Source organism: Triturus cristatus, chromosome 3_1, assembly GCF_964204655.1.
Source record: "Triturus cristatus chromosome 3_1, aTriCri1.1, whole genome shotgun sequence".
In the NCBI taxonomy this organism is placed as follows: domain Eukaryota; kingdom Metazoa; phylum Chordata; class Amphibia; order Caudata; family Salamandridae; genus Triturus; species Triturus cristatus.
In genome coordinates, this window is record NC_140583.1 from 654,637,710 (window position 1) to 654,658,263 (window position 20,554).

General features: G+C 43.4%; 1 protein-coding gene across 3 annotated transcripts in view; it reads right to left on the reverse strand.

Annotated features, from left to right (window-relative positions):
- CTDSPL2 (CTD small phosphatase like 2) overlaps nucleotides 1-20,554 on the reverse strand; it is a 471,093-nt gene that overhangs the window by 341,912 nt on the left and 108,627 nt on the right. For all 3 annotated transcript variants that reach the window (XR_014978858.1, XM_085644683.1, XM_085644684.1), the window contains exon 2: nucleotides 8,789-9,022. Coding sequence is in view for 2 of the 3 variants with exons in the window: in XM_085644683.1 (XP_085500809.1) it covers nucleotides 8,789-8,998 (210 nt within the window). In the remaining variant the exon portion in view is untranslated. The remainder of the gene's footprint in view (nucleotides 1-8,788; nucleotides 9,023-20,554) is intronic.

The window sequence follows — 20,554 nt, forward strand, 5'->3', positions numbered from 1 at the left end:
GAAATTATGTGAAATTACGCCACAATAGCACCAAAATCACAATACCACGAATGACAGCCGCTTACGTTCCATTCTTTTGCGTAACATGAAATTCACAAAATGACCCCGGTGCAATTGAAATTTCACCCAGGCCTGTTCTCAAAGTCAGTGAACTGATATATGCCCTCTCTACAAATATTTTGTGCAAGAAAGTGAAACATGTTGAAAAATAAAAAGTACTTTCCCATTTGAAACTGCAGCATAAGTTGGTTTCTATTAAAATGATAGCCGTTCTATATCACTTAACATATGCGTATGACAGTTGAAAGGTCTGGTGGTTGGTTTATGGAAGCTTATTTGATCCTCTCCTGCACGTAAACCTTAACAAGTGAAAGAGAACACAGCGCGGGTGTTTGAGAGAAGAAAGCAGCACACAAAGGAGCTAGAAAACAAATGCACCCTCATAGTGTAGAATGAAAAAGAAACAAACATTGGCCGCCCGGGAAAAGGAAAGTGAAAGCAATCAAGCCCGGGAGTCGTGTGCGCGCACACGCGCAAAAGAAAAAACACGCAAGTGGTGCGCGAGAAAGGAGAGGCCTGTGCACGTTCACACTCACATGCACGCAGGCTTTAGGCCACTCTGGAATCACTTTGAAAACCCGCTAACTAAAGGTCACCCCTGAGCTAGCGCATGCGCTAGCGCTCAGGCGACACCTACAAAATAGGAATTCTTTTTATCTTTAAAATGACACCAAAACTAAAATAAGCCAATGTAGGGAACTGGAAATAATAAATTTTAAAGATTTAGAACTATTTAGCACATAGAAACCTATAGTTCCTATTGGGACACCTGGTTCACTAGACTGGGACAAAGTCCAGGCTTCAGGCCAACTGCAATGGAGCCCTGAGTGGCTAACCCTTGTTGTAGGTCTTGGTCAAAGTTTTTACCTTCTGACTTCAAAATTTTTCTGGAGCTTTTTCTCCAAGGGTCCCTCAAATGCTCTTCACCAGTCCGGATTCGGTGAGGGTTCACCGGCTTGTGTTAGGACGAGCTCCCGGTCAAACCTATGGAAGGAATTCAGACCCCCGGAGCTTTCCAGCAGGACGAACCAGAGATCCCGGCTGGCTTGCAGTTGAAGGTGGGCAGCTTGACTCTCGCAGTTGGTCTAAGTCACTTTTTCTACGTTCGGACATGGAAACTTTTATGGAGCTTTTTCTCCCAGGGTTCCACGATGCTCTTCACCTGGCAGGATTCGGTGAGGGTTTGCAGACTCGAGTTTCGACCAACTGCCGGTTGGCAGAAACCTCTCCTCCCAGAATGGCTCTTTCACCCTAGGGACTACTTATCAATTAATCAAAGCAGCCTGACTAATCCACTTAACTGACCAATCAGGGGAGAACACTGGAAGACTAAATATTGGCTTACAGACAAGAAAGCCTTATAACGTCTAGTCTGTACATTTTAGTATAAATTCAACAATATATTGTTTGATTTATCTATACCATTCTGCTAAGTTCTTGAATTATATTTTTGAGTGTTTCCTGGCGGGAGTTTGTAATGATGATGATTAGTCAGGAAGGTTTAAAATAAGTAAGAAGATTTATTCCAAAGAAAAGATCCTATCCACATGAGAAGGTCTTACAGGGATGAAAGGCAGGCTCCAACTGACCTGCTGGTGATTACATCATAACAGTGCATGCAGATGATAACATTCTTAAGCACCTAGCAACAGGAGCAGCATCTGAGGATGCCATACATCCCCATTCTTTATAAAGAAAGAGTAAGTTATACCTCAAAAATGAAACACATAAAATTGACATAAGATCTATTTAACAAAGTCTCTTAAAAATTTAGGTGGAGAGGAAACTCTCGAGGACCTGCGAATGACATCTGGGATGGAAGTTAAATCATGAGAATTAGAATCACGATGGCCATCATTTTGACCATCCACAAAGTCCTTCCTAACCACCACCACCACCCTGTTTAAATTCCAAATGCGGTGATCAGCAGTCTTTATGGCATTGTTAAATATTTTGATTACTTGAATGGGTTTCAAAAATCGTGAATTAGATTTCCTTTTGGACGGATTTTTTATGAGAACCCAATCCCCAATTTTCACTGTTGTCTTCCTTAGACTTTCTCAAGTCATGAATTTTTTCTCTAGATTCTACTCTTTTAGACTCATTCAGTTTCCAATTCGATTTTTCATTTTCAGTAAGTAATTCAGGCTGCATATTATGCACCCAGGGAGGTGCAATTAAGGTGTTGGGGCATTTAGACCTAAATAATTCAAAGGGGGTCCTATTTGTTACAGAGTGAGGCGACAGCCTGTAAGCCTCAACCTTTTTCCAAATTTGCGTACACCAATCTAGACCATTTGAAGGTGCCATGTTGATGGTTTCTTTTAGTACACGGTTAAATCGCTCAACCACTCCATTTGTTTCTGGATGACATAAAGAAGATTTTTTGTGCTTGACACCATGAGCTGACAAGAATGATTCCATTTCTCTAGATACAAATTGTACGCCGTTGTCAGTAAGGTATCCCCTCTCTAGCAAAAAAAAATTCTAAAAAATTGTTTACGTGCTTGGTTTCAATCCCTCTAGAAATTCCTCCTGCCCATCTGGAGAAAAAGTCAATTAACACAAACATTTACCATTCAGTTCCAGAAGACTGTATCGGGCCAAGAATGTCTAATCCCACCTCTTTCCAAGGAGCATCTGGTCTTTCTCTTATGATCATGGGTTGAGTATTGGGTTTGGCTACCCTTTCACTGAGAGCACATTCTACACAATCTCTTATTTTCCGTTCAACCTGTAAATCCATCCCTGGCCACCAATAATTTAATCTAAGTCTCTCTTTAGTCTTAGAAATGCCCGGATGTGTCATATGTGCCAGAGATATAAGCTCTAGTCTAACTGAGTTGGAAGGAATAAGTCTCAAACCCCTAAAGAGCAGACCGTTTTGTCTCCCAACCCTTGTTGACAGCCTCTGAGACTTTTACCAATTCTAGATCTTGTTGCAAAGCTTTCTCCCATCTATCTTTATCAACTATAGCTTCCTCAATGGCGCAAACCATATCTTCATCCTGTTAAATGTCATCGGGATTAGGCTCACTCTTAACAACAAGTCTAGACAATGCAACAGCCACCTTGTTTTCCACCCCAGGTAAATATTTTACACCAAAGTTATAGTCTTGTAGACCAACAACCCATTTGGTAATTCTACTTGAAACCGCGTCAATACCCTTACTCTTAAAGATCTCGCACAAAGGTTTATGGTCAGACCTGACTTCAAACACACCACCCCATAAGAAGTTTTTTAACTTCTTTATTGACCAATAAACGGCGAGTGCTTCTCTCTCTATCACGGAGTAGCGCAACTCAGCGCCTCTCAAGCTCCAAGAGAGGACCTGTTCCTGAGAATTATCCTTTTGTAATAGAACAGCTCCCAGCCCCTTCAAACTCGCGTCAGTGACTAAAATTGATTTTTTCTTAGGGTCAAAACTGCACAGTCTGGGAGCTGTTTTCAGCTTCTCTTTGATGGTATAAAATTCTTGTTCACAGCTACTATCCCAAATGAATTCACAGCCTTTGCGGAGCAAAGCTCTCATATGAACACATAATGACGAAAACCCACTAATAAATTTGCTATAATATTCGGCCATACCCAGGAAGCTCATCAGTTCTTCCTTATTCGTCGGGGAGGCTAGATTCTGAATGGCAGTAATCAAACTTTCCTTTGGTAAAACACCCACTTCGGAGATAGTGTGCCCTAAGTATTCAATGGAGTTCCTCCTGAATTTACACTTTACAATCTTCACTGTCAGATTGAACTCTTGTAACCTGTTCAATACCATGAAAAGTCTATCATGCTCCTTAGTATCACTTCCAAAGATTAAAATATCATCTTGATAGACCTTAACACCTGTAAGACCATGCAAAACCTTTTGTAGCGCTCTTTGAAAAACTGAGGCCGCCGATACGAGACCAAAAGGGAGTCTTGCAAAACGAAACGTACCAACGGGAGTGACAAATGCTGTTAAATCTTTAGAGACATCATCCAATCTAATTTGGTGGTAGGCCGACCTGAGATCAATGGTACTGAATACCTTAGCACATTTTAACAACATTAACATATCATTTATCTTAGGCAGCGGATAACGGTCTATGACAACGCTTTTGTTTAATTCGCAAAGGTCCACACACAAACGAAGGGACCCATGCCCATTCTTGGCGGCGACTACCGGAGCAACCCATTGAGTAGCTTCCACATCCTCAATTACCCCTTCAGATTTGAGACGTTCCAATTAGAGTTTGACCATTTCCCCAACTGTAACATGCACACTCCTAACTTTGCAGCATACAGGTCTTGCATTATCAATCCTACAAATGTGATGGAGGTACCCTTTGAGGCAACCTAACTTATCTGAAAAAACATTTGGAAATTTAATTTTTAAGAGGTCTGAAAATTCTTTGTTTGTGGTGTCATGACTAACAAATAGAATTTAAATCAGAACTCTTCTTCAATATAATAGGGGCGAAGAGTTTGGGTCCAACATAACACTCTGGTGGAACCAGCTCAATATGCTATCCCCTTTTTGTGATATGTATATTTTCGCGCTTGTTAGCCTGTTTTTGTAGTCAATCAAACCCCAGAAGTAGCCAAACAGTTTAATGGGTTCCCCGCCATATGCAAAGGGTTTTATGTCAGGGCAAAAAACCTTTACTTTCCCAACGATTTCCTTGGTGAAGAAGTGTTTCGAGATGATGGTGATCTTTGCACCTGAGTCAAACAGAACCTTAGTAGGTTTCCCTTCCACTAGGATTTCGTCAATTGGGCAACTTTTCCCTTCAGCATTTTGTATGGCTTTTACTTGTATTTGACCACAGTCTACCTCATCTTGACATTCATATTAGTCATCAACATCATAATAAACTTCACTTATTTTCCCTCTATAGGTCTTCCCTTTGCACATGACAGAAGTGGCCTTTCTTTTTGCATTTACTGCATATCGCCTTCCATTCTGGACACTGTCATTTGCAAAGTGTCCCATTTTCCCACAACGGAAGCATTTTACATTTGAAAAGTCACATTTCTTGTGTGTTTCCTTTGAAGTTTCATTTTTTACAGTTTCTTTATGATTTGTGGTACCTTTAGGAATAGCTTTAACAGCTTGAATGGAGTTTCGCTTTGGTTTCGCCATTTTTCTTTATAACATCAACACATTTCAGAGAGTGTTCTATCCTTTTTGCAATTACAAGTTCCAAAGTTGGCTCATCATTTTGCCACAGCTCTTCTCTTACGTGTTCAATGCGGCAGCCAAGCATGAACTGATCTCTTATTCTTTCATCAAGACTTGGAGCAAATTTACACGATGATGCCAACTTCCTAAGCGCTGTAACATAGTTCTCAATACGCTCATCCTCCAATTGAGTCCTCCTTCCAAAATGGTACCTCTCTAGAATGGTACTAACCTTGGGTTAGGTAATGTTTGTCATTGCAAATTTCGTATTCATTGAGATCACGATCATCAATTTCAGGAAAGTGATCAAAAACTTCCTGACCTTCTGATCCTAAACAAGTAAAGCAGTTTTTCTCTATGCACTTAAAGAAGAACCGCACACTCTTGCATACCTCTCGAAGACTTTGCCATTTTTGCCATTTTATAGGGGGATCTCCCGGTGATGACAGAACGGAGGTGCTGTGACATTTTGCATTTTTTTTTTTGACAGATTCTGTACATTTTCCTAATTCAATCAATAATTGACTAAAGTAATCATCTTTTTTCTTTTAAATAAAAAAAATTGTGAAACATTAAGCACAACTTTCTAAATTATATAAGTTTTAACATTCAAAATGAAAGCGGGCAAAGAAAGTTGTTGTTTGTGTAAGTTGTGACACACAATAGTGTGTGTGTCACTGTTGTACAATTAATATTTGAAGAAAGTGTGTGTGTGTCACTGTTGTAACACACCTTGGATTTACCGTTGTCTTTCAAAGTATGTGTATCACTGAAGGGATACACAAAATTTCTCGTCTGAATCCTTGTTGTTTGATGCAGGATGCGCTGTCTCGTTTGCCAGGATGTCGCTTTTCAAATGTTTGTAATTGTTGTAGAACCACGAAATTAATTGTGTAATGGAGGAGAGTCCATGTACGGGTAGCACGTTGAAATCGGAATGAATGCTCCGTGCTGACTCGTTGCTAAGCAACGTTGATGAAGGCTGCCATTTTGAGGAAGTTAGTCACAAGCGTGACGCGTCGGCACGTCCAAACGCTGACGTATGATTCTAGGAAGTGAGGTGGGATGCTGAAGCTGGTTTCGCGAGGTATGAAAAGAATCCTGTTAAACTTCGATCGTAAACACGATCGTCAGGTGATTGTGTTTATGATCGAACTTCAACAGGTGCGCAATCGTCAGGTGGGTGCGCACCATTCAAATCAAATGACACCTCTCCGCTTGAAACGTTGTACTCACTGGCTAAGCTAGCAAACTGTAAGCATGAGTACTAGGAGAGTAATACCTAGTTGTTTGAACAGCATGGGGAAGAGTCACCGCTCTGCAAACAAGGGTCCAAAGCGAATAGTATCTCCCTGTAGCGTGAGCAGTGTGTAGGCTAGATGAGTGCGAGCACGGCACGGATTTCCCAATCAGATATAGTCTGGAAATAGATGGCAGTAGCGCAATCCTTCACTCGTTTGTCCTGTGTATGAAGGTCAAATATAAGGCAAAACTGCCAGAATATAGGAGCATCCAAATTAGTAAACGAGATCAGCAGAGCATAAAGTTGTAAAGTTATTTGTTGGACTACACCACATTCCCAGGTGAAGCGAGAAGAAGAAAAAAAAATATCTTACACAGTACCTGCGATGTAGATAACTGAAAAGCAGTTCTTGTTTATGTAGCTTATGAATTGAAGTAGTGTGGAGATCTTTTCATTGTTTTGAAGTCAATCCATTAGGGTGTAGCCATCCTCTGTCGCCAAATGTAATGATGATGATTAGTCAGGAAGGTTTAAAATAAGTAAGAAGATTTATTCCAAAGAAAAGATCCCATCCACATGAGAAGGTCTTACAGGGATGAAAGGCAGGCTCCAACTGACCTGCTGGTGATTACATCATGACAGTGTATGCAGATCACATTCTTAAGCACCTAGCAATTAATTAATTAATAACCTCTTGCCATGTTAATCTATGTGGCTGGGAGTTCTGCAATGGGGAAAATGAACTGGGCAATTTCTCCAACACCAGGGCTTATACAACCTCTTTTATAAGGAGCCTGCCTATATCTACAGGAGCCCTGTTCAGTCAAAATCCCAGGAACATACAGAGAGTGAATACAACAATGAGTTCTCATGTGAAAGAAGTCATTGAAATTATTGCAAAAATAAAGATGTGTAGTAACGTGTGCAAAGCAGCAGGCAAGCTGCAACGTGCTCATGCTAACTTAGTGAAAACGAAAATGTCGCTACGGGCCACGTGACAATGTGGGAAATGAAATGTGCAATTTCCCTAACCCCAAGGCATATAAACCTATTTTATAAGTAAGTACCTGAACTCCCACAACTAGGACACCTATGGGAGACCCTGGGGGTACCCAACATGGCCCAATATTGTGGTTATTAGTTTTTAAGTGCTTTAAACCCCAAAGTCGAGTTTGGGTACCATTTGAATTTTAAAAGCAGGCCTGTAACACAGGACTACTTTTAAACTGACCTTGAGCCTCAGCAGTGCACACATGCAAGTGCGGAAAGGGTTGCTGGCTTCTAAACTGCCATGCCCTATTATATTCTAGGGACTTAAAGGTAGTTTTGACCCTCCTGCCCCTTTATGTGCTAGGATCTTATTGGGGAGGTCATGTCAATCATAGGGGTACCCTAACCCATAGTGTACCCTAGTGTAAGTGTTTGCACTGTATTCCAAGTGTTTTTTCAGCATAGCACTGGCCCTAGGCAGAGCCCAGGGACAGTCAGAGTAAGTTACCACCAGTACCAGTAAGCAACAAAATGGGGGTGCTCAGAGCGTAGGATGACTTTGCAACAATTATGAATAGAACATTTCTGCTCAAGTGTTTAGGGTACGCGTGTCGTTCAATTCATATATGTTATTGCTTAGATTTGACAAAGTGCAATCTTGTGCTCGCTACAAAAGAGATTTAGCCATTATCACTGTATATGTGCATTTAGAAGAGACAACTACGCAGTAAGATAATACAACATATATGTTTGCACCACTTTAAATTGCCTATTTGGTGTGAACAAAATATTCCAAGGTTCTCACAAATATCTGGATATTTCCATCAATCAGAGCCTTTAGAAAAGTCGACAAACCAAATACATAAGCACTTTACATATGAAGTCCTTTGAGTAATTACTACTACAAACCAATTCCTCAATCTTGACATCAACAAGGTCTTCGAGACACAGTATTATTAGAAGCGTTCAGTCTCTTGATGGTTGTTTGCTAATCTCCTATGCAAGCAAAACCACATTCACAAAGATACCTACCAGTATGCTCCCATCTAATTTTTCCCACTAATGAGAAATTCCTCTTAATACCTTTTCCACCACTTGTACCATCTTAATCTGGTTTCACAGTAGAACAGATGATCGACTCACTTTTCAATTGATTGAATGGTGTTAACTGTCTCCAACTGTCTGTTCAAACCCAAAACAACACCCTGGGTCCTTAATCGCATCAAGGTTGCTTCATTGCATGATTTGCACTTAATAAATTACTAAACTAACTAGCAACTTCAAGCTATTAACTACCAGTTGTCACTATGTGTAAATGCTTCATACATACCTCACAACCCTTGGGTGTGCACACTTTCGGTGCACTCCCTCGAATAAAGTTCTTGATTGAGGATAATAAGCCCGTTTCATTCTTCTGCACTTTTCCTTCCCCCAATGGTAGGCTCTCGTCCACCTCTGAATGTCGGCGCTTCGTTCGCCCCGTACGAACCGTGGGACTTTCATTGGATTGCTGAGAAGCCTTGCGTGCTCTCAGCCTCATCTTTTAGGAGGTCTGCATGTAAACCTAAAGAAGAAATATTGAAAATGAAAAAAAGCATTAGCTTTCACTATTAAAATGCCAAATGTACTCGGAATTAAAATTATGAGAGCAGTTTATCCTGCAAGAAAGATCGAATACTGAGCATTATCCTGAAATCCTAGTGTAACTTGCTAATTAGAGGGCCCAGTCCTGTTTGGTCACCAATGCAATGTACCTCTCTAAAGCTGAAGCAGGAATACCAATCAAGAACCGGAAGTAGTAACCTTTCTTTTTGCATACAGAATACAGGAATGCTGCACACATTTCTATATAGTAACATGAATTGGAAAGTCAATAGGTCAATTGATGGCTGCCAGTCTTTTGTCCTTGTTTTGTTCCATCTTTGTTTTTGCTAAACCTTCCTGCTGGAGTAGCTGCTGGGCCTGCATTAAAACAATTGCCTAAAATCAGAAATATGTTCTTAGTCTCAAAAATCACTTGATGCCATAGCTGTCCACTACACTAAAGGGAGCTTGCAAAAGTACAGAATACCATCATGCAAAGGCTGACCCACTGGCCCATGCTACATACTGTTGTTGGAGGAAGACAAATGTGAGTAAGAGACCAATAGACAAAGAGGGCTGGCTGAAATCCACTATAATTATATTAGATATAATTTTAGTAAAATCAAAAGATCTTGGCTAATGCAAGACCTAACAAGCTAAAAGCAGAATATCTGGAAACAGGAAAATGTGGTTTCTGGGGTTTTGTTGCAATCATGGTACAAAGAAAATCCGCTCTTATTTTCTAATCGTTTTTTCATACTGCAGCTTGTGCAAAATCTAATGACTTGGAGCAAAGAACATCCTCTGTCCCTAAAGAAACCAATATTTGTAGCAAGTCCATGAAAAAAGGTTGAGATGTTGATTTTTTCAGTAACAAACAGGACAATTCCAGAGACTACAAAACCCATCATGGAAAGACGTTTTACAAGATTAATTAATGCCAATTCAAATTACTTTATTGTGTAAGGTATTAAAGAAGTAGATTCCAATCTATGACGTACAGGTCAGGCTAGCAGGATTTAACTGAGCATAACAGCCACTTGCCATGATCTGCACAAGATTTATAGAGAAACTTTCCAAATCAGAGGGCACAAATGCATACACTGCAAATATTTCGTACAGATCGTCTTCAAAATGAAATGGTGCAGTTTCCCAACAAAGTAATTTTATAGAGTTTGAGGTAACTATAGCTGCTGCCAACAGCGACGAGGATAGTGGGGCACTATAGATCAGACTGCGCCCATCACCTATGACAAGCACCTGCTTATGAGGTATAACGGGTTGATCAAAAAGCTAGGTGGTGCTGGGCAAGCTACTTCTTAATCTCCCCGTGGGCACCCTGGTGATTGGGGGCGATTTTAACCGGACGGTTGATGGCCGTGCCGACCGCCGCCCTCCGAGTCTGGACCCCGACGACACCTCACAAATGAGGTATTTCCTTTCGGCTTTTGGCCAGATTGATTTCTGGCGTCATCTTAAGCCCCTAGTGCGCCATTTTGCATTTCACTCTGGTACCCACGGTAGTCAGTCTAGAATAGATCTGCTCACACACGCCGAAGACATTTTTAATTTTACTGACGCTAGATGCCTAGCGCGTGGCATTTCCGGTCCTTACTCAGATAACACTACCACATGAAAATAGACGCATTGCCCGGACGATAAACCCGTGGAGTTTAAAGATTCCACACGTTAAGAGTGAAATTTTAAAAGGGGTGGAGTACTACTCAACTGAGAACACAAACTCGGTGGACTCCCAACAGATCCTGTGGGGGGCCTTCAGGGCAGTTATCAAAGGCCAAGCCCTTTCATTAATGGCTGGACACAAGAAATAGTTGAGGGCGAGGCTAGAGACCCTGGAGAATGAGATTCTGGGGTTAGAGGACACGGTGGGTGGGTGGGAAGGAGTAGTTTATTTTCTGTAACTCCAGTTCTGTAGTAGGGGTATCTCTGTTATAGTCATAATCTAGTGAATAGTCCCGCCCATGTGCGTGGACCCCGGAGCAATAAAAATAATCTCTTAAATTGTCAAGCCATGCAGACCTGCATCTACACTTAAGAGAGAATTTCAAAGACAGATAATGCAGCCTATATCCACAGGCTACACTGTCCAGTACTTCAACTAGAAAGAATTCCACCAACAAACCCCATCAGCACTGCCTGCCCAGCTTTTTCCACAGAGAAAAACCTGCCTCTTCCACCAAAAGCCTCTGGAATGATAGAGAGGAAGGAATGGACAGACAAGCCCCATAGGCTGCCATTATGTGGCTCAGAACAGGATACTGTGCCTTTAAGAAAACTTTCCAGAACTTTTCCAGTATCCCAGAATGCACAGCAGGTCCCTTTTACTTTCAGTTCTTTTTGAAGGCGTAGCACGCCAGACCTGTAGCATTCCTTATATTAACATACATCTCTCCACCGGGGAGGAGGGCGGGCGCTTATGACTATAACAGAGATACCCCTACTACAGAACTGGAATTACAGAAAAGAAACTACTCCTTCTGTAGTAGGGGATCTCTGTGTATAGTCAATCTAGTGAATAGAATGGCAAGCCCACCCCCACACAAAAACGGCGGTGGAGAAGATTACAAAATAATACCACTACTGTGCGAACAAGTTTCGCAGCGAAGCCTGCCCAACCTGAGCATCTGCCCTGGCATCCGTGTCCAGACAGTAATGCGCAGCAAAAGGTATGGACCGACTTCCAAGTGGCCGCCTTGCAGATTTCTGCAATCGGAACATTACGCAGCAAAGCAGTCGTGGCAGCTTTGCCCCTGGTGGAATGAGCCTTAGGTTTACCCCCTAAGGTCTTATTAGCCTTTTGGTAACACAACTGTATACAGGATACAATCCACCGAGAGATGGACTGTTTGGAGGTAGCAAGACCAGTCCTGACTGATCCATAATTGATAAACAATTGGTCTGACCTACGAATATCTTTGGTCTTATCAAGATAAAACTTCAACACCCTCCTAACGTCCAGGGAATGCAGAGACCTTTCCGCTGGAGAAGAAGGATTCTGAAAAAACTTAGGTAAAGTTATGGTCTGGTTGACATGAAAATCAGATATAACCTTAGGAAGAAATTTAGGGTGAGTACGCATAACAACCTTAGCAGCATGAAATACAGTATAAGGTTCTCGGCAACAACGCCTGAAGTTCACTCACCCTGCGGGCCGATGTAATGGCCACTAGGAACGCCACCTTCCAGGACAGGTGCTCCAACGAAGCCTTGTGAATAGGTTCAAAAGGCTCCTTCATCAATCTGGACAGCACCACATTCCATTCCCATGAAGGCGAGGGAAGTCTGACAGGAGGGAACACCTTCTTCAAACCTTCCAAAAAATCCTTGACCACGGGGATCTGAAAGAAGGAAGTCTGTGAAGGGCATTTCCTGTAAGCAGTCAAAGCAGCGAGATGAACCTTAATGGAGTGGAAATTAAGGCCAGACTGCGCCAAATGTAAAAGATGTGGAAGGATGACATCTTCCTTACAGGTGGTCGGGTCAAAGTTCTTGGATTTGCACCAGATGCAGAATCTCTTCCACTTGTAAGCATAGGAAGTCCTAGTGGAAGGACGTTTAGCCTCCTTCAGTATGCCCATACTATCTTCTGGTAGATTCAAATGGCCATATTGCACTCTCTCAGGAGCCATGCCGCCAAACTCAAAGACGAGAGGTTGGGATGCACTTCGTGAGAAGGTCCGGCCTGCACAGCAGCCGCATGTGCTGAAGGAGAGACCGGTGAAGCAGGTCCGGGAACCACCACTGCCTGGGCCATTCCGGGGCAATCAGGATCATCCGCGGCCCGGATTTGGACAGTTTGATGAGCACCGCCGGAATCAGGGGAATGGGTGGAAAAGCGTACAGAAAGCTGTTCGACCAGTCGATCCATAGCGCATTCCCCAGCGTCCCCTTCTGGTAGTACCTGGATGCGAAATCTCGGCATTTGCTGTTTTCGGCGGTGGCGAACAGATCTACGTCTGGAGTTCCCCACCTTGCGAAGACTTTTTCTAGTACCTCGTCGTTTATGACCCATTCGTGGTTCTCCTGAAGCAGCCTGCTCAGTGCGTCCGCCTGAACATTCTGCACCCCCGACAGATGCGTGGCCGTGATCATCAGTCCTCGGGCCAGAAGCCAGCGCCAGATCGCCTGCGCCTCCTGCGACAGAGTACGCGATCTCGACCCCCCCTGCTTGTTGAGGTAATACATTGTGGTTGTATTGTCCGTCTGTATCAGCAACGAGTTGGTCTGGAAAGACAGATGGAAGGCCTTCAATGCCAAGTAAACGGCTCTGAGTTCCCGGAAATTGATGTGGTACGTAGACTCCAACAGGGACCACTTTCCTTGTATCTGTAAGTCTCCGGAGTGCGCTCCCCAGCCTTGGAGAGACGCATCCGTCACGATACTCGTCTCGGGAATGTCCTTGTGGAAGGGAACCCCCCTGAGGAGATTCTCCGCCGAACACCACCATCTCAGAGACTGCAGAGCATGTAGAGACAGCCGTATCTTGTCATCCCAAGAACCTGTCCTCTGATCCCACTGATTCTCCAAGCACTCCTGCAGTGGTCTCATATGCAGCCGTGCGTGAGGAGTGAGGAAAATACAGGAGGCCATCGACCCCAGCAGCGAAGACACCTTCCTCACTGTCGCCGATGGAGCGGCCATGAGGTCCTGAGCCTTCCGAAGGAGCGATAACCGTCTCTCCTCCGAAGGAGACACGCTTGCTGACCGTGTATCGATGGAGGCCACCAAGTACTGTATGCACTGGACCGGAGTCGGGACAGATTTGGCCATGTTGATGTATAACCCCAGCTTGTTCAAGAGAGCGCACGTCCTCCGGAAGTGCGCCTGCGCTTCCGAGAAAGAGGAGGCCTTGATCAACCAGTCGTCCAGGTACGGGTGGACAAACACCTTGTTCCTCCGCAGGTGCGCCGCTACCACTGCCATGCACTTCGAGAAGGTCCTGGGCGCAGACTTTAGCCCGAATGGCAGTACTGTGTATTGATAATGATTGGCCCCGACTTGGAATCGCAGGAACTTCCTGTGTTTCCGTGCAATGGGCAGATGGAAGTACGCGTCCTGTAGGTCTATGGCACAGAGCCAGTCTCCCCGTTGCAGCTGAGGGTAAATCTGATGCAACGATAGCATGCGAAACTTCTCTCTGCGAATCCATTTGTTTGCTTGCCGCAAATCCAGAATGGGCCTGAACTCGTTCTTGTCCTTCTTGCGAACCAGGAAGAACCGAGAGTACAGACCTCTTCCCCTTTGAGACAGAGGTACGTCTTCCACCGCCTTTTTCCGTAACAGGATGTCTGCCTCCGCCTGGAGCTCTCGCAGTTGATACCGCGAGCTTACCGGCTGAATCGCTGGAGGCGGCCTGATGAACCGAAGACTGTATCCATTGCAAACAATATTCAGCACCCACTTGTCCTGAGTAATTTTTCTCCACTCTGCCGGAAAAAAATTGAATGCTTCCCCCCCCCACTGGAGTATGTAACGGTTGTAGGGGAAGGAGCTGCTCAGGGCAGAGACCCGGCCGGGCCCTTGGTAGCAGTAGCGGACTGCTGGCCCCCTCTACCCTTCTGGCGTTTCTGGAAGGGTTTACAGAACTGCTGCTGCTGGTGTTGCTGCTGTCCCGAGGCCTGCCCGCGCCCTCTGCCCGCAGACCCGAACCGTCTCTGGAACGGGCGCTTCTTCTTTTCGGGCTTCTCCAACCCGACAGCCGTCAGGGTCTCCGCCTCCGTCTTCATGCGGGCCATTTCGGCGTCCGCCTGCTGGCCGAACAGGGTTTCCCCCGAGAAAGGCAGATTGGCCACTATGTTAAGCCTCCGGCTTGAGCGAGGCAAGGCGAAGCCACGCGTGACGTCGTTGGTGGACGCCATGACAATACCCGTGCGCCGCCAGCAGAGACACATCCGCTGCCGCACTGATAACCTGGTTGGAGACCAGCATCCCCTCGTGCAAAGTCTCCAAGAAGTCCTCCTTCTTGTCGCGAGGCAGCAGCTCCGCGTACTGCTGGAGAGACTCCCACAGGGCACGGTAGTAACGCCCCAACAATGATAACAACCCCCCCCCCCCCCCCCACCCCCACCCACCCCCACCCACCCCCCCCACCCCCCCACCCCAGCCTGACCCCAGACACTGAACAACTTATATCAGACAGTAATGTGCCTCCAAACCAAAGGTTAGTTTGATATGGATATTCTTTCACCCAAATAAGCAGCTTCACTGGGTAGAGCAGAACAAATCAGTTTTCACGTTGTTGCAAACATCATTTTGTCCTTGTATGCACGGCGCTGCTGCTGGATCAGGTCTATAAAATGAGGGGAAAAAATAGGCACCTTTGTATTATCCACTTCCCGGAGACCGTGTACAGGGGCTACAGCCAAAATATGATTGAGGTCTCTATAGTCTAATATTTTGGCCATCAGTCCTCTGGATTGAGAGCCTGGGATAAGTTTCCTGGACTTTGGAGAGACACATTCATAAGTATATTGCAGTAACCATTGTTTCAGAAACACCGCAGAGACGATTCCCTATAGGCCCTCCGGCAGGCCCACCAGTCAGATGTTACTCTGTTTGGACTGACCCTCAGTGACCCTCAGTGCTGGTCAGCAGCTGTTCAACCTGGTCAGTAAGGTACACCAGTGGGTTTAAACCCTGTGCTGTGGGACACAGTGCCGCCTGTGAGACTCATATGAGCTCCCCTTTCATCTAAGGACCTCCAAATCTCTTCCAGAGTTCTAAAAGTCGGAGAAGATTTGGCTATTCGGCTAATTAACTGGACCCTCCCCATGCCTGCATACCCTCATGAGTGACAAGAAGCACTATACAAATCTGATAGATTTGTTGTTACCCTCTCAGCTCATTTATTCTGGTCAGACATAAGGAACTTAACATCGATGGCAACAGCATCAATCTTATTTTCCAATGCTATCAGAATTGCTGCAAATGTCACTTTAGGTCTCAACAATGTGCTCGCCACAGTCGTTAAGAAAACCAGAGAGCCAGGAGCCATAGATGGTTTAGTGTCAGGCATGGAACCAAGCATCTTGGGACCGGTTTCGGTGTAACACCCCTCATAAGCCAGGCTAGCTTGAATCCAGTGGCAGAGTGAGCAAGGGACCCATGTCTAGGCACACCCTGCCAGCTTAGGACGAACAAAGCAAACACAGTGGATTCAAGCTAGCCTGGCTGATGAGGGGTTTTACCCCCGAAACCAGTCCCAGGATACTGGTTTCTGGTTCAGGGAAGACCGGTCTTGACAGTTCGGGCTGGACTTGTCCCATGAGGCACAGGGTCAAGACTGATTTGCTTCTAACTGGGTTTGAACTGAGGTGGCATAGTGAACTTAAGAACTGCTCGACAACTAATTAACTGATCATAGGATTTAATATCAGATTTGATTATTCATTTGACAATTTAGAATACATATTTTTTCTTTTAACCAAAATTGTGTGATGGTTATGTTTTATTAACTGAATCAAACACTTGATTGAAAACAATCACTTTCGACTGGAGTCTGTCTTTTCCCTCTGGCTTGAGCTGGTCGGATTAGGAGTGTTTAGGGTTCGAGGGGCACAGTGCGCACCTGCTTTGGACCATGAAGAACACACAAGGATAGGGGCCACAACCAGCATCAAACCATCCCCATAACTAAATCTAGATGTTCCAAACACAATCACAAGGTTCGGAGACTGGGGAAGTCCAAGACAGCTCAAACATGTTTTAGTCAAGCATATGCAGTATAATCCAACCGGACTGAGTTGAAAGAAAGATCATACACAGCCCATGTGAAATGGGATCCATTGTGTTTAAAAAAAAAAACCCAATCATCAGCATGACAAGGCAGCAAGCATGCTAAAATTGGTCATGTAGAGCAATGCAACTTTTACCCAATACACAAGTGAGAGGCAGGTGGCCAATAAACTGCACGAATGGGAGGCACAACTATTTGCCCAACATGGCAAAAAACCAGCAAGGAAAAGTGCCCAACTGTACAACTGACAAAAATGAAGATTAATAAATTGGTTTATGAATACTGGTCTCCTGCCAAAAAATACTGACAACTGGCCAGGGGGCTGAAAATACACTTTTCACTTTTCAGAGAAGAGAAATAGAACTCACTGCAGCACTATCACAGCCCACATGCTTGATATCATTTACAGAACTATTTCATAGCTCTATACTTTCATGCCAGCAGCAGTTTGGCCCACTCTGAATTCCGGATATTAAGCATTAGGTTATAAATATCCCTGATGGGCCGAGCAACTGTTACTCTGAATGTCTTTGCTGACAGTCTACCTTTCAAGCGCTACTAGCGAACACCCTTCAAATAGGTGCAGCTAGTCCTCAAGAAGCATACACCACCATTTCAGGAGCAACACAGATCAGAGGAAAACTAGCATAAAGATGCCCACAATCTAAACACTTCATTGTTTAAACTGAACCCAGAACAGACTGCCTATTTATTTCAGTCACAATCTCAATTCTGGTGTACCTATACACGAATTTAAAAAGGACAGGTGATGTGGCTCAATCCAATACATTTTTGATAATAGTTTCCTCATCATATCTATCACTTTCTATAAATGTTAAGGACTGAGATTGAAAATAACATTTAAACATAGTGTGCCTCTGCCAATCTATTTCTCCCAGACCACTTTAAGGCAAATGGTCTTCTACAAAGAACGGTATAAACTGTTGAGTCAGTTCTTAAGTGCTCAGGAGATGAGGTCATAAATTATTTGCTTTTTAAACTACTAAACCAGGCTTACAAAAGGACAAGTCAACAGGTGAAGGAACATGATTTTTTAGGTTCAGCTTGATGACTGTGACAGAAAACAAACAGTGGGGTTTAAAATCGACTAGGTATTAGCGAGTAACTGAACATGAGAACTAGCACAACTATCTGAATAAACTAATTTGCTACACCTTTTGTAACATGTCAGATTTGAGTAGATTATGAGTATCCCAAATTCAGAAATCTTTGTTTTCTGCCCGAGACTTCTAGAAATACAATCCGAGTTTTCACAGAAAATTCATGCTGCTTTATCCTCTTGCTCTGCCAAATGTACAATTGTTGGAGACATTGACTTAACATTAAAGCAATAATTAATGCATAGGTCACAGTCCAATAGAGATGTTTTACAGTTTTACGAAAAGAAAACTCATGATGGTTGGTCAAAAGGCTGCATTTTTGATGCCCCAAAAAATACATTTTTAAATCATCTGGCATTTAATGTATTCAATTCTATAAAGCACTACAAGAATAACACACAATAATCAAATGCCATTCAGAGGGAGGTAATATGCATGGCTTCTAATCCCAGATACCTGTATGAGACAGAGGTGAGGTCCTGTATATATGATCTGAGTGTCGTCACTAGCAAAAGCATCAGAACTCGTAAGAAAGGATGGAGGGGTATTTCATATCCATTACTTTACTAAAAAGCCTTCTGAAACATTTTGCAAGTGGATTTCTAGTGTAGATGCTGTGATAAGAATATTAAAGGGACTCCTACTGTACAGGGCAATAAGGCATGTTTCATTGTATTACTAACATTGCTGAGCAGACCAAGCAATACAAAGGCAAGAAAACGCGGTATCGCATAATAAAGTTGATTGACACTATAAAGATGCTAAACTATAACCCACCATCCAACAAGTCAAAACTCTGGGAAGGTTACATATTGGAAAAAGCAGTGGAAGAGCCTGGTTTGTGATAAGGAAAATGACATCCATTCAGAGGTGTTATTGGAGAAATAATTGGGCAATGAGAAGCCAAGTAAAGCTGAACCGAAGTATTGTGGGAGAAAATCAACTTCACAGCTATTGGGAATATGTGCCACCAGATATTTGCAGGAGAACATTGCCTCTCTTTGAAAACTTAAGACCTACAGAAGGCCGTACTCTAAGAAGCTTCAGTGAGTACTTCATGAATTGAAAAACAATTTTTTATTAAACTAATTAATTGTTTTTTGATCATGGTTAACAAATACAACTCATTATCAGACTCAACATATTGCTTCTTTGCTCGCATGTACCCATATTGAACTACACCACTGTTACAAATCCAATGTCTGGTCCAGCATTATGTATGTACGATTACCTTCACAGCACTGCATTGTGATTAATAGTCACAACTGTTAAAATTCCACAGTAATCTATCCAATCTCCCCAGATCTTCTCATGTTTTTCAGGGAAATCCACGTGATTTAAAAATAGGGAACTTTAATGTCATGCACTGACCCACTACTAGCATTTATGCTTCGAAATTGCGTTTACCTTCGGACTGTGACGCAGCAAGAGGAGAAAAAAGTTCATCAAAATTGTGCACAGCTAGTATCACAGTCAAGAATACACGTGTGGCACAAGCATGTTTAAGGTATATATATATATATATATATATATATATATATATATATATATATATATAATACAAGTAGTAAATCGTTGGGTTTAGCACAGTAAAAGAAAGAGCCAGACGAAATCTATTAAATTCTAGAATCTGAAGACCAAAGAGCTCACTATTAAACTGGACTTGAATGAAGATATCGAACAAGGAAACAGATCCAAAAAGTTAAAGCCAGTTTGATTACTAATTACACCAACTGATTTCAAAAGGTTAACTTGATTAATCACCACACAACTGGCAGTTGCTCTAACAACCAGTGGCAAAACAGACAGGTCTTGCATGTTGTACTTGACTGATTTGCCAATTGTTTTTGTAGTGCTACGCAGCATCATAAAAAAAAAGTGCAGCAGAAAGGAATATGCTACTTACCATTATGCATCTGTTCTTGGCATGTAGAGCTGCAGAGTTGTACACTTAGCATAGATCGCCATCTGGTGTTGGGCCCGGATGTTTGCAGTTTGTTTTTCTTCTTGGACAGTCTTTGGAAGTCACGAGTTTGGTGACTCCTCCTTCGGTCCGTACTGCGCATGGGCTTCGGCTCCATCCTCAGATTGTTTTTCGCCAACAGGGAAATGATGGAGCTTGGTAATCACAGTGAGAAACCCATGTGTGTAGTATCTAAATAAGATGTACTGGAACGGATACAGGTAGCCGGGGAGGCGGGTGGGCGTGTACAACTCTGCAGCTCTACATGCCAAGAACAGATGCATACTGGTAAGTAGCATATTCCGTTTGAGGCATATGAGCTGCAGATTGTACACTTAGCATAGATTATATAGCGGTACCCAACCATGCGGCGACCACCGGTATCCGTTGCAGTGGTTTGAAATAGTGTCTTTAGTACAGCCTGGCCCACTCTAGCTTGCTGCTTGGAATGCACATCTACACAGTAATGTTTTGTGAAGGTGTGCGGTGTAGACCATGTGGCTGCTTTGCAGATGTCATCTAAGGGTATATTCCCTAGAAAGGCCATAGAAGCCCCTAACTTTCTTGTAGAATGGGCTTTAGGCGGAACAGATAATGTTCTTTTAGCCTTTTGGTAGCAAATCTGTATGCATTTTACAATCCACCTAGCTATCCCTGATTTAGAAATGGGGT